General features: G+C 40.6%; 1 protein-coding gene across 1 annotated transcript in view; it reads right to left on the bottom strand.

Moving 5' to 3' along the window:
• Window positions 1–14892, bottom strand: part of man1a1 (mannosidase, alpha, class 1A, member 1) — a 131060-nt gene that overhangs the window by 90063 nt on the left and 26105 nt on the right. Inside the window, exon 2 of the mRNA XM_084560628.1 lies at window positions 6948–7044. Coding sequence (XP_084416754.1) covers window positions 6948–7044 — 97 coding nt within the window. The remainder of the gene's footprint in view (window positions 1–6947; window positions 7045–14892) is intronic.

Genomic DNA, 14892 nt, shown 5'->3' with positions numbered 1-14892 from the left:
CTGATTGGAGGTCATAAGGAGAGCTACACAACAGCTGTGGAAGGAGGAAGTATTCCTCAAAGCTCAATGTGGCATTTTAGCAACTATCAACTAGCCCCATCTCTAGCATCTATAATCAGGAGTTTGTGGCTTCTTATTGCAGCCCCAATAGCACGGTGGTACTGGCTGTACCTGTTAGCAAACTAGAAAGTCACAGCAGGACTGGGACACCTCTGAGTTTGGAAACAGAGATGTGTTTGTTCTTGTGGGTGAGTCACAACCACAATACGCTCGTTCCAGACAGCTGACTGGAGTGATAAAAGATGGAGCGACAGGGAGGAAACAACAGGAGAGATGGACGGCATGATCGCTTCTAGCTGGATTTAATTTTAGAATTGACGGGAGGTGAAAGGGTCTGCAGTCTATTTTTGAAGGTATTGGTTTCCAAACACCCACATTGTCGTTTTATAATCATTGAAAAAATAATTTAAAAAAAGGATCTAGAGAAAGCTCTATTAAGACACTGGATACATATTTCTTGAATTAATCAATCCGATCAGAACTGTTATGGGTGCATTTCCAATTAAAAGCAGAAAAAGTGATTTAAATCGATATTTCTTGACTATTAATGACTATTAATGAATATAGTAAACCGAAACATCCAAATAGCATTTAAGAAAGGCAACTTTACTTGTAGAATTTCTTGAGTTTCGCCACTCATCCTTCTTCAGTTCCCCTCATTGTCTTGATGGAGGATTGCTTCGATCCTCCTTGTCTTCATCTGCTCTCTCTGGATGGTTTTAAATGAGCTTTGTCATATTTTTGAGATCATTTCAGCTAAACTATTGTAATTAAAACATGTGAAATGGATCCGTCGGCTGAGTGTCAAGAAACAGTTTAATGGAAACAGTGATTAAAATGCTATGGATGCATCACTTTTGGCTTGGAGGCTGCTGTAAAAACTGTAAACAACACTGGACACTTCTCAACGACAAGTAAGTTTGTAGCTGTTAATGGACACAAGTCGTGCCAGTTTCTGGCTGTTACAGAAACAAATCTAGCATGTTTTCTGATGGGCTACAACCACAGATGTTCCCATTTAAACCTCACCTCCCCACTAGCCCCTTAGAACTGAAAAAGCTACTTGTTTGAGTGGCGAAACATCTTCAAGAAACTCTACAAGGCCAGTTTCCTTTCTCACGCTTTTTGGATATACCATGGCCTGGATGACATAGTGAAAATTTCCTTATTAGAAATAAATGGATTTGAACTTTTGTTGCATAGTATCATAAAAGTGAAAGTTTGAAATTCATAAAAAAAATTAAATAATGTCTTTATAATCTTTATGATTGTTTGAATCAATTTTTTAAAGTTCTATTTATTAATTAACGATTAATCAACTGATTAACCAAATACTAAGAGGCCATTTGGCTACAAACACTTTTCTACTGGATGTGTAAACCCTTTACTAAGATGTTACCTGTAAGGACTTTATGAGGTGATAATGTGTCCAGCATTGGACTCCAAGCCAGAAATGACATATCCATAGCACTTTAATCACTGTTTCAATTAATCTGTTCCTTGATACTCAGCCGACGGCGGGTCCATTTCACATGATTTAATTACAATAGTTTAGCTGAAATGATCTTAAAAATATGACAATGCTCATTTAAAACCGTCCAGAGAGAGATGAAGACAAGGAGGACAGTTGGTTATTCAGCCACCAAAGCAGTCCTCCATCAAGACGTTACAGACACATTCATTGAATTAATCAGTCCACTCAGAAGAGTTGTGTCACGTGCAAACACAATGAAACCGCCGTCTAGACGATGAAACTGCAATCAGTGGACCCTCCAGTTACCCAATCAATGAGCAATTCAATTATTATTACAACAGAGCCCTTCATTTAAATTCGATTATAATCTGATACTATTACTGAATGTCATTTTGATTTAAAGCCAAGACTGAAGTAGTGTTAGCCTACATTAGCTACTTAAACTACATGCTACATAAAATTATTTAGCAAAACTTCTGCACAGCCCTGCATTTATCCCTCTAATACTTTATTTAAATACAAGATAAGTCATGGGCTATTTAATTATATGCTCACAGAGGATTAGAAGTGACTGCATCCTCATTAATTCTGACTCTTTCTCATTGAAGTGTTTGGGTTAAGAAAAATGTAGTAATGTTGTTTGATAGAGCGTACCCAAATCACGGCTGGTCGTCAGCCAAAGTAGTTGGTAGAGAACATAAACACGGTAGTTTGCCAACAATTTAGGAGGATAAATGGCTTCTGGTAAATATTCACCCCGAGGAAGAATCCTGCTTATTCTTTATCTATCCTTACCACTTGGATATATCATTTAATGAGCATTTTGTATAGGACTAATAGAGGGATGTTTATGAGCGATTATTGGACAAACAAGCGTTTTAAAGATACTACCTGAGGCTCCTTTTCAAGATTTTCTGACTTATGATGAACTATCAACTGTCAGACAAATCCATAGAGAAGAACCACTAGGAGAAACCCTGAATTGAGCAAACTCAACACAAGATGATGTAAATCAAGGTATGTGGTGTCTACAGTATTTACTATCTAAATGCTGGAATGAATGACATGATATGATATGATATGAATGCTGGTAGGGTTTGTCAGTGTGTTAGCAGAGTGTCTTTGAGTATTTAGCAAGCGGCAATCTCCAGGGCTGGAAAATGAAGCCAACGCAGGAGTGCCAAAAACTTCATTTCCCTTGAACGACCAAAACCAAGTCAATCCCCTATAGACCTCCATGTTAAAATGTCCAAATTTACAGCAGAAATAAACATGTTTACAGCCTGGTGCAAAAAAAAATAACTCGTCTGCTTAACCCTTTAACACCCAAGCCCGTCTGCCTGGACTTTTTAGTTTATTTTGGCTATAAAAGGGTCAGAAAATGTCATGTGATTAAGTGCTTTAGCCAATCTTTCCAGAATATCTGGGACTTTTAATGTCTGGCAGTTATTTACAATTTGCTGCATCTTATAAGAGTGTAGTAACCTTCCAGGAGAGGCCAAGTCAAATGAATGTAATAACACCATATTGGTTGTAAACCGTTGTATTTTTTCCCGATTGCACAAACAGTGATGTAATTACGGTAATCCATAGTGAGTTTGCGCAAACAAGGCCTACAGCGACACATCGGTTTCTAAAGGGTTAAATTACGTCTATACCTGAAGGACGTTTGCATAATTAAGGGGGTGGGCGCTTTGAGTGAAAGGATGGTGCCCTGGAGGGATGCTAGCAATCTCCTTAGCCATTAATCGCCTCACTAATCTCCATCTCTTTGCTTATTTTGGATTCACTCAGGAGTTAGACACTGCCAAGATGGAAACGGCCAGTACCCTCCCGTTGGGATTCAAAACCGCTATTCAGAAAACCTATGGATGACGTCACAGAGGGTTCATCCATCTTCACATACAATCAGTGGTATTTAGTGGTGGGAAAATATCACATAAACAAAAGTATGTCTTCAAATATTATATTTATACTATATTTATATATCACAGAGTGAGTGTAATATCCAGTCAAGCAAACTGGAAAGCAAACAGCTGACGGCACAGCTGGAGTCTGGCACCAAGGAGGTCTGCTCCTTCAGGGAAAGACAACAGAGGAGCTCCAACCTCCGCCAGAGTAGATCCACCCCATCTGCAGCCAACAGCTCCACAGAGAATAGAGTGTGTGTGTTGTCCTGGATAAATATTAGATCATTTGAAGCAAAGATTTTAATTTTCACATCTCTTGGCTAATTTTGATTCCACAACAATCCGGGTTACTGTGCACATCATGGAAAACAGCCTCAGGTATGGAAAGTGGCCTCTTCTTTGTGTAATGTTTCGGGTCAGGCTAATATTATTGTCGTACATCGTGTTCTATAGGAGCTGGAAAAGGCAGTGATGAAGCCCTGGGGGCAGGCTGTCTTATTTACTGACGGAAGCGGGTCTGCTGGAGCAGCCAACTAAAACCTATTTACCTTTCTATAGCTCAGACATGAGGGATTAACAGAGAGAGAGAGAGAGAGAGAGAGAGGGAGGGAAACACAGAAAAGGACTAACATCGAGAGTTGAACAAGCTATTCTAATAATTAGTCTTCACACAGCAGCTTTCCTCTCTCTTCCTACATCTTTGTATGATAAATTCCAGTAATGAAACAGTAGATGCTATTTACACAAAGCAGATTGAATTTCGTCATTAAACATGAGCTTGTACACTGAATACACTGAAAATACACTGAATATAGAGTATCTTAACTTTTGTTGAATAGTATTAAGTAAAAGTTTGAAATGTTCTTTATGATCTTTATGATTATGATAAGTTTACTAAGGGAGATTCACTATGACTATGGTGGGTCATGTCCTTAGAGTTCACTACAAGAGGATCATGACTGAACTTAAAGGAAAGCGAATACTGGCACTGCAGAGGTTACTTGGTTATAACAACTTTATAGGATGATAATGTGTGTACAGCTTTTACAGCAGCCTCCCGCCAAAAATGATTTATCTATTCCACTTAAAACACTCATTTTCATTAGTCTTTGTCTGTTTCCTCGCCTGACAGATCCATTTCACACTTTATTATTTTAATTACAAAGAGTTATGAATATGAATTATGCTTTTCTTGGTTGCTCCTTGATATATCGGAGGGAAACAGCAAACCGGGAGAAAAACTTCATCTTATCAAAAGATTCCAAAGGCACTAAACAACTACACACTGAGCCCTCATCTGGAGTTAAAGGTGTCTAAACAAATGTTCGTGGTGACAATTTAATTAGGCCAAGGCAGAGAGAAGGAGATCTTAACAAATTAAAAATCCAATCCCTGCTCCTATTCCTCCAATCAGTCAAATAAACTGAATTATTCATAATGTGCACTTGGGTTAGACACAAAGACACCTGCAGACACATCAAGTCCACCCCTACTTTAGTCTGTTTCTGAACATTTTGGACTTCAAAGGACATCAGTTAAATTCCCAAAATATCAGTTCTTTTGAAAAGTGAACTCACAATTTGAAGGACGTCAAACACACTGCAGATTAAATGCGATCATGGTATTACAGTTTTAATAAGTCGTATTGATCTTCTGCCACTAGCCGTCGTGTGATAGTGCTGCTTTTAGCTTCGTGTTTACTTTCCGAGTCCGGCTTTCTTAAATCAAACAGTCTCAGCTAGACACAATGAGAAGACAAGACAACACAAGAAGACTCAAATGAAAAAAAAGAAGCTATTATTCTAGTTTTATTAGTATTGTCCTCTTCTATTTCTGTTTTAATGGAGGTTGGCTAGCATCAAAGCTGCCAAAGAAGAAGAAGACGACGAGTTCTACATTTTATGTTTTAGAAGCGATTGGCTAGCATCAAAGAAGAAGTAGTAGAAGAAGAAAAACCAAAACCACGTTACTGAACTCGTCTGCTGTTTGGAAGTTTAACTCTAGAAAATGAATTCAGACAGAAATTTGTAAACTATGCAATATGGATGTATGGTGAGGTGGTAGTAGGAGATTGTAATTCAATACTACCAACTTGATTCACGACCACAAAAAAAAACAAAAATAAAAAAAACAGATGACGACGAGTATACTCAGGCAAAGGCAGCAAACACCAAAACACTGAACACTGTGTATAAAAGAAGAGAAAAGTTTCCTGGAGACAGCATCAAGGACAAAAATATTCCTGAGAGGGTTAGGGAGCTTATGGCAGCGTTGGATAACCAGAACATTTTTTGGAGCAGAGAACACAGGTTTTCTGGAGCCAAGGTACGAGCAGGGTTGGGTAGTAATGGATTACAAGTAATCTGGATTACGTAATCAGATTACAAAAATCAAGTAACTATAATCAGACCAGATTACAATACAAAAATTGTGTAATCAGATTACAGTTACATTGTTGGGGATTACCTGATTACATTTTATCATGCAAACAATGCAACTTGTTTATGACAGCCTAACTATTAATTTGACAAGTAGTTCATTCGTTTGTCCACTAGATATAGTGAAATATGAGAAAAGATAGAAAAATGTTTTAGGAATGTTTTTAGTTGTAAACATTCAATATGATGTAAGAAAAGAGTTAAACAGGTTGATATGAGGATATGGTCTGAAAAACGGATATGTTCAGAGTAAAGAAATTCCTTAGTAATAAATATAAAGTTTTTAGTTAATACAGTTTTTAGTTCATTCACAAAGGAATGCTTTACTGAGAGCAAAAAGTTTTCTTAGATGTAATGAAATAATAAAGAGAAAAATAAAAAGAGAATTCATTGATCAATTCTGTGACGGTGTCTTTTACTTAAGGTGCATATTTATTGAAGTAATCTAAAAGTAATCAGATTACGTTACATGTTTTTGGTAATCCAACTGATTACGTTACTGATTACAAAAATTGCCATGTAATTTGTAGTCAGTAATGGATTACATTTCAAAGTAATCTGACCCAACCCTGGGTACGAGCTACCTTCTCCACACTACATTAACTTTGACAGAAATATTTACTGGACTGAATCCAGGGAAGACATTTGTTAGTTTCAGATCTGATCGGGACTTGGGCGTCCGATACTGAATATTAAAAGATTGGTATTGGATCAGGGGGCAAAAATCTTGATCGGGACATCCCTAGTGTGTTATTTCACAAAGGCAGGACAATTAATATTTCCAGACAAAGGTTAGTCAAGTGTGAAACACCGAAAAAGACGCAGACGGAGTAAGATCCCCCACATCACCGCTCTCATTAACAGTACAGTCACCGTCTGCTGGCAGGGCGCACAAACGGAATCTAAATATATGATAAAGCTGACATTTAGAGGCATGTGTAGACGGATGGCTCTAACTGACGGCCAATTTGGCTGCTAATCTAAAGGCCAGGGCTGCTGGTGGCGGGGACAAGAGATCAATCGTGTGTGTTTCTGTGTGTGTTTTCCATGTGGAGTCTCACTCACCAAATAGATTGCTGGAGTGGCCTTGCTTGGAGATGGGCCGGAGCTCATTGGAACCCCAGGCGTAGCGCCTGTAGCTGCCCCATGCGTGCTTCATCATCTGACAGGAGAGGGAGGAGGAGAAGAAGAAGAGAAACAGGGAGAGTTAAAGAGCGACGTCAACTTGGAGTGATTTATTTTCTAGCTCTAGTGTCAGTGGATTTCTAAGACTACTACCAAGATTTAATGATAATGATGAATCAGTCTTCATGTTACATTTACATTTATTTAAATAAAATCAATTAAAGCAGAACTTTGATATAAAACACAACACTTAACAGCTAAAGATTAGTAAGATTTATTGCGTCCGTGTGACACCTGACATGCAAGTCCCCAGAAATAATGTAACTAAACATCGCAGCAACAACAGCCCACAACACTTGTTATTGGTCCAAAGTGCATTTCCTTGTCTCTCAGTAGTTTTTCTAATTTCTAAAAAGCTGAAATGTGAGGAATTTATTTTAAGCATTTAATCGTTTCAGCTCCACACCGATTTAATATGAACACCACCGAGCCACCCACAAGCCAAACAGAGTCAGAGATCTTAATTTCCAACATAACCTAACCCTCCCGCATGTTCCATTTCCCTACTACTGTTATGTGGAGTTGGTCGTTAAAGACATCAGCAGATGGAAAAGGGTTTTGTGTCATGTTGGTTTTGGCAGCAGTTCCAGTCAGTGACCATCTGAGGTCCCTGAACATCTGAGTGCAGCCAATATACCGTATTTAGATTCCGTCCCTCCCAAATAATTTGTCTCTGCTTAACACTCATTTACAGCAGGTCATTCCTCCTTTCACTGTTGAATCATCCACAGGTTTATTGAGATCTTACGATTCATCGACAAACAAAAAGAGACGACTGGAGTTCGGTATCTGCAGTGAAGGTGATCTCTGCCGAGTAAAATGTCTACCAGATCCAGTCAGTAGCAAAAGGAAGTGTCATAAGAAAATAATGACTAGAGAGTGTTTGGACAATTCTGAAGACAAATAAGACAAATACAACATATGTTAACATGTTCTAAAACAACATGCAGGACAAGAGAACCAACATGTGCAGGAAGACCATTTAACTGACTTATCAGTTGCTTATTAACACGCTATTAAATCACCCAGTGTAGTATTTTAGTTATTCTCTCTTAATAATATGCTCTTTTGAGCCATTAATGACATGAAGCAGCTTCATAAGACCAAGGAGCTGCTGTCAGACAGCTCCACAACCTTGTCACGATCAGGGAGTAGGGAGCAGAGATGGTGGACTGGTCGGACAACACCGAGTCCCTCTGCAGGAGAGGACAGAGCAGGATGTTCTTCCTGAGAAGGCTCAGTTCCCCTAATGTATGCACTAAGCTGCTTCGGATGTTCTACCAGTCTGCAGTGGCCAGATTGGTGAAGAAGACCAGCTCTGTGGTTTGAGACTGGAACTAGATAGTGTGGAGGCCGTAAGAAGCGAGAAGAGGATGAGCGGGAAGGAAGCTAAAAGCCATCGTGGACGACCTCTTCATCCTGTGAAGGTCGAGCTGAGGCTGAGCTGACGAGCACTTTCAGCCCAGACTCATCCAGCCGCGAGCCGCAAAGCTTTTAGGAGGTCGTTTCTTGCCAAGAGCCGTCGGACTCCACAACGCCACATCACCAAGCACCTCCAGCCTCTGCTGACTGCACTCAAAAACATAAACCACTTACAGTCATCGGCCTTATCAAAAATAAACTGTATATAACTCAATAAAGTTTCAATCTGCCGTAAACCGAAAACTACGTCCCTGTAGCGTCAAAACGTCTTCTTCCTCTTCTCTTTTAATGGCGGTTGACTAGCGACAAAGCTGCCAAAAATCGAGGTAGAAGAAGAAGAACCAAAATCCCGTCACTAAGCATGTATAGAACTTGGAACTGGAAAATGAAGTCAGTCCGACAAAAATTTGGCAATTATGCAACGTGGATGTATGGTGAGGTGGTAAAGGGAGATCGTTATTCAATAGACTGTAGATCTTTCCTCTAATTATGACTGGTGTCCGACTGATTAGCTCATCACTGCTCAACCCAAACATTGATCAGTGTAAATAACATTTTCCTATGCTGAGAAATTGAAGTTTCATTTTATTTTCATCTGGCCCTGGCTGGAGGCTTGACAGCGCCGTGAAACACTAGTGTACACAGATACTCATTTCAGCCTCGGTGGCTCCTCCTCCAGCTCTGCACGCGTCTCTTGTGCTAATCCAGGTTATACAGCGTCGTCCCGCAGCTTTCTGCAACCTGCCCCCAGATTAGACGCGCTAAAACCTCTTTATCCTCCACCTTCAGACTGAAAATCTGCTCACACACACACTTCAGCGCTGGCGTGATTGTCATAACGGATGTTACCGTGGTGTAACTTACAACATGTATGCAGTTTATCTCCACACCACATTCACCACAGTGCCATCTTTGCAAAACGTAATCCAGCACATTACATACACTGGAATTCAGCAGAGCAATAGTGAGGCTAGTGCACCCTTTATCCTGCACAATGCAATTCCCTCAAATAAGCCATATCCTGTAGTAAGTGTGCATGCATGCGTGCGCATTCATTTGCATGCGTGTGTGTGCATGCAGCTACAACTTGCAGCGCTCCGTGGTTCGGCTACTTGGGCTCCTGCAGCTGACTCACTGGAGGACAGACACTCCCCGAGAATCGCAACAATTAACTGCGAGCGTTTGTAATGTCGACTACAAATTGGCCACAGCAGGCAGCCATCCAGCAGGCCAACGAGTCACTCGGTCAGTGTGACTGGCCGAAGTGAGAGCGTAAGCCAGTAAAGCAGTCAGTCGACAAACAGCTGCCGCTTAGTGAGTCAGTCGAGCAGGAAACCAGCATGGAAATGTGCTTTCAGTTCTGCCGTATTTCCTGCTCCACCCCGTAGCCGCTGCACATATATTGATAATGTCAAAAGGAGCTTAAGGGATGAAAAGAATGTATCGTAAAAAAAAGTATATTAAAGATCGCACTAAAAACACCACAGGTTCCGTGGTGGCATTTAATAATTATCACTGCTAATATTATTACAGAATCAATCTATACTTATCTAAAAATGATCATTATTACACAATGAGGGCTTTAATTTGCAGTATTGACACTTGTATAGGTGAGACGGTGCTGAATGAAACTCCCAAAATCAGAAGAAAAATACAGGAATTGAGGATATTTTGTTAGCATGTTACCTTCAACCCTCTGAGCGACACGTGGACCATCTAAAAAAAAAATCCAAAATGCTGCTCTATCCATCCGTCGCATGGTCGTTTCTTTTAAAACACATATACGTACGCACACAAACCACAGACCAAACGGTGCTTCATTTCCATACCGTCTCCCACGTACATCAAAGGGACAGCTAGCAATAGCTGTCCTCCATTTAAAGGTGCTAATTAAAGCTAGTGAACCTGCTAATTACCACTTCTGCATGCACGTCACATTAAGAGATCTACTCAGAGACACTTGTTCCACTCCACAGGCTGGACTGACGCACATGAGAGGAGCTTTAGAACTGGTCCAAGGTCTGTCAAAGGACCACCGGATCAAGACAACCAAAAAAAAAATACTGTTAAATCATCACGAAAACAAAAGTAAGACGTGTTTTACGCTATAAGAGATATGAAATTGAGCAATTAGAATGCATTTGTTGTCACTACTGTACCTAATGAACAGGCAAATGAGTGTTTTAATCATACATTACCATTAATGTGCCATGACTCTGTCTAAATTTATTGAGTTTTTTATACAGCTAGAATCCAAGAACTGATGTAACACCGGATCACCTGTGAGGCTGGGTTAGCTGGCAAACAGTATCACAGATAGTACACAGTGTTTATGTTAAAAGTGTGCTAGTAATATAATATGTAAAACACTCCTGAACAATTGTGAATGTGTCTCCTAGACTTGTTTTATGATAACATGAGGAAATTAAGTGTGTTGGGTCGAGATAGGGATTATAAAAGTATCGTGCATAGCCTGTGCTAGCTAATATAGTATAGTGTAGCATCTCAACCATCTTGAATTGCTCTGCAACATCAGATATATGGGCAATTCAGACGTCTTGAACCGGGATAAGGTTTTAGATGTAAAAGTGGCTCACACTCCGAAACGTCCCAGTGTGTTAACTCATATTGGATTTAATGCTCAGGGTACCGATGTGTTGCCTGTAATTGGATTAACTGTTTGGGATTTTCGAGGCTGTGCAGTGGCCAGGCTGTTATTAGGACCTGGTGGCTGCAGCTATTTCAGACACACAATAGCTCCATTGCTAATTGGCTCTGTGTTTAAGGTGCGATGCTTTTTTTTTTTTTTTCTAGGGCACAAACAGCAAGTCCAATCTAGCAGGAAGATCTTAAGTAGACGTACACCTGCTCTTTTTCTCTGGAGTATGCAGACACAGACGGACACGGGCCAAGGATGAGATTATTACCTACACGAGAGTAAGAAGTGTTGACAATCGCCGCCTCCTCCTCCTCCTCCATCACTCTTCATTTCATTCCTATTCTGCGCAGTGCTCCTGCTCCTCCTCTCCTCTCCGTCTATTGATCAGCCTCAACCAGTGACTGTGTTCACTAATGACAAACATATACGCATCCACAGACACACACAGCCACGGCTCTCTGTAACCGTTCCCTGTCAGCAGGACAACTAAGGGAGGACAACTTGTCTCATCTGTCATGCCAGCACATAAACGAAGGCCAACGCTGATCTTAGTGGAGCATAAACTCCAACACAATCAATATAGAGAAACAGATTTTTGAAGTATAAATATATAAATATAAAAACATGATAAAGTTAGGGGCAGTGGTGTGGTGGTTAGCACCGTTGCCTCACAGCAAGAAGCTTCTGGGTAGTGTCTCCCTGTTCTCCCTATGTCTGTCCTCTCCAGGTACTCCAGCTTTCTCCGGTGACAGAGATCGGCTCCAGCCCCCCCCCCCCCCCCCCCCCCCCCCCCGCGACCCTCCACAGGACAAGTGGTTACAGAATATGAATGAATGAATAATAAAGTTGGATATAATGGCATCCTACAGAGCATGCAATTCTAAAACCTTATCTACATATAAAGCGATTCACTCGTCGCCTATTTTTTGGTAGTGGACAGTCGGTCTTTAGCGGATGTTCTAGGCTGTGGTCGCCTAGGTAACCCTACTGTATATTACTCACCCTGAATGCTTCCAAGACAAACAAGCAGATCACATTGCTAGAGCTAGCTCTTTTTGAGGTCACCACTCTTCATTTGAAAGAAAAATAATGTCACGATGCCACCACTCATTCAGGCCCGCTATCAGCTTGGCGAATCGGTCACTCCCATTGGCCGTCGCCTCAAGATTAGTTCAACATGTTATCTGCCTACTTCATGTCCCCAAGGTTCTTTCTCCTATCATCGCTAAAACTCAATAAATTGATCTCTTCTTACCACATCACTGCCAGTATCTTCCTGTGTCTATCATCGCTGTGTTTCTACAAACATCATTAGAGCCAAGCCTGCTATCTGGCAGGTTTAAATGAAGTGCAGGGAGAACCAATCAGACACCCTGTAGTTCCCCTCAAGAAAAATACTCTCCAAAATCCAACACAATTTACTTTTCTGTTTTGTTTTATTTCATTTGTGTGAATTTTTAATTTCCTCCGCAGCAATTAACTGGTGACATTAACTCCATCGATTTTACACACCAAAATATGTTTACAGGAGGAAACTGGCTGTAGAAGAAAATTAAACTGGAGCATGTGGGGAAAAAAGACAATACATAATCGGAGCAAATAAAAAAATGATTAAAAAACAGGGAAGTAACCAATAAAATGTGCATTTGGAGATAACAGGTTATGAAAAGCAGCAGCTGGTGTGATTATTACGAGCATTTTTAATTCAAAAGAAATTGGATAAATATAATTTCTCCTTGTGAAGATTTTGATGTTTATCGCTTGTACCTACCAGAGATTTTGTATTTTGTACATTTTACGGCCTGCGCTTAACAATGTCAATATGAATAAACAATAATTGTGTCCAGAACAGTGAGGACATCGCTTCAAGTCGGTAATTTTCTAAAACAGATATAATAGAAACAAAGGGGATTCAGTGGGAGCCATTGAATCTGACAAGTTTTAAGTTAATCATGTCACAAAAATACAACAAATAATTCTTCCACAGACGTGCACAAGCCCATTGAGGCCTTGTTAAATGTCCCCAAAATGAAAACCTGGCATTGATCCAGTGTGTGTACTTTACAGCTGTTTGTACACACATGCACACTGAGGGATAATGGTGAATCATTAACTGCAGTGCAAAGATCTCGGGTTAATGACCATGTTGGCTCTAGGGCGTCTTAAGTAATCTGTAACTGAGGGACTGAGTGTAAATCTGGAACGGGGTAAAAGGGTTGTGTGTGTGCGCGCAGGTGAGTTCCCACAGGGGCCGCTGTGGTGAAAGCTGAAACCGAACCCCTCCGACAGTTCGTCTCTACGGGGGAGACACCTGTGCCTGACGTCCTTGTTAACAGGTGGATTGTGTGTGTGTGTGGGTTGGAGAGTGTGACAGTGGTGGCAGTACACTAGGTGACAGTGTGGGTTGTTGGGCAGATAAGGACATTAGACAGCCAAGTGGCGACTGGACTGGCTGCCAATGCTGCAGACGCTTAGAGTGTGCGGTGAAGTACAGATGCTCGGCTGATTCACTCGCTGCCATCTCAATGAGAGGGAGATAAAAACAGGGCGATAATGAGGGAAAAGGCGGGATCACAACACGGCAGGAGATAAATAGAAGCCAGGAAAACAGACGAGAGACTGGCGACACAATGCTAAATGGAAATAATGAGTGAAAGAAAAGAAGTGAAGGAAAAAAATAAAATTACTAAAACTATTAAACTGCATAGAAAACAGTGAACTGTAAACATCATCGGTAAACAAACCAACAACTATGAGAATGAGAAGTGTATTGATTCTCTTTCAACAAAGCTTGGGACCTTGTCACATCTAGCCAACAGTAAACCATCGTCTGTGGCCCTGGCTCTTCACCGTTTGGCACTAGTCAAGACCTCCGTTGACAGCTTTTGAGCCCGTTCATGTCATCATGTTGAATCAGAATTAATCAGAGTCTGATTAGCTGTTCAGCTTAGAGAACCAGAACATGAGAGGAAAAACTGAAGAAAACAAAACTAGGCATGCCCCGATCGGTATCGGTGGCCGATCCATGCGTTTCTAAAATGATCGGATCAGGATAAAGCAAAACCACGTCCCTGTAACGTCAAAACGTCTTCCTCTTCTTTATTGGCTAGCGTCAAAGCTGCCGAAAAAATAAAGGAAAAGACCACTTGTAAATTTACAATGTGGATGTTTGGTGAGGTGGCAGAAAGAGATTATTGTTCAGTTCTACATACCTGATTAGCCAATTGGGTTTTTTGAAACTAAGGTATGAGCTAACCTCTCGTCGCTACATTGACTCTGACGGCACTATTTATTGGACTTAATACACACGGTGCACACATGATCCAGGAGAATACAAGCAAGATAAGAAAGGAATCTCTAGGGGAGGAGATATTGTTCATTTAAGATCGGATCAGGACTCAGACCAGCCGATATTGAATATTAAAAGATCAGTATCAGATCAGGGGTCAAATACACTTGATCGGGACATCCCTAATTCAAATCCACAAACACAATCAGTTCTTAGCTCATCCTATCTTCCTGGCTTCCTGTTTCCAAGTCTTCCATGCAAAACTAATGTGGAAGTATTTGCGTTCAAGTGCAAATTTCTTGTCCACACCCAATAAACCTGAGGTCGACCTTCATTGCCGGTATTTCTTTGAAGCTGGTTTTGAATTTCAAATAAAAATCCACAAAAAAGTCCTTCAGAGTTATTGAACTGATTCTGATATGGTTGATTTTAGCCATGCTTCATTATTAAAGTGA

Source organism: Chelon labrosus (genome assembly GCF_963514085.1).
Source record: "Chelon labrosus genome assembly, chromosome: 14".
Taxonomy (NCBI): domain Eukaryota; kingdom Metazoa; phylum Chordata; class Actinopteri; order Mugiliformes; family Mugilidae; genus Chelon; species Chelon labrosus.
Note: the sequence above shows the minus strand (reverse complement) of the source record. Positions and strands in the feature narration are given on the sequence as shown.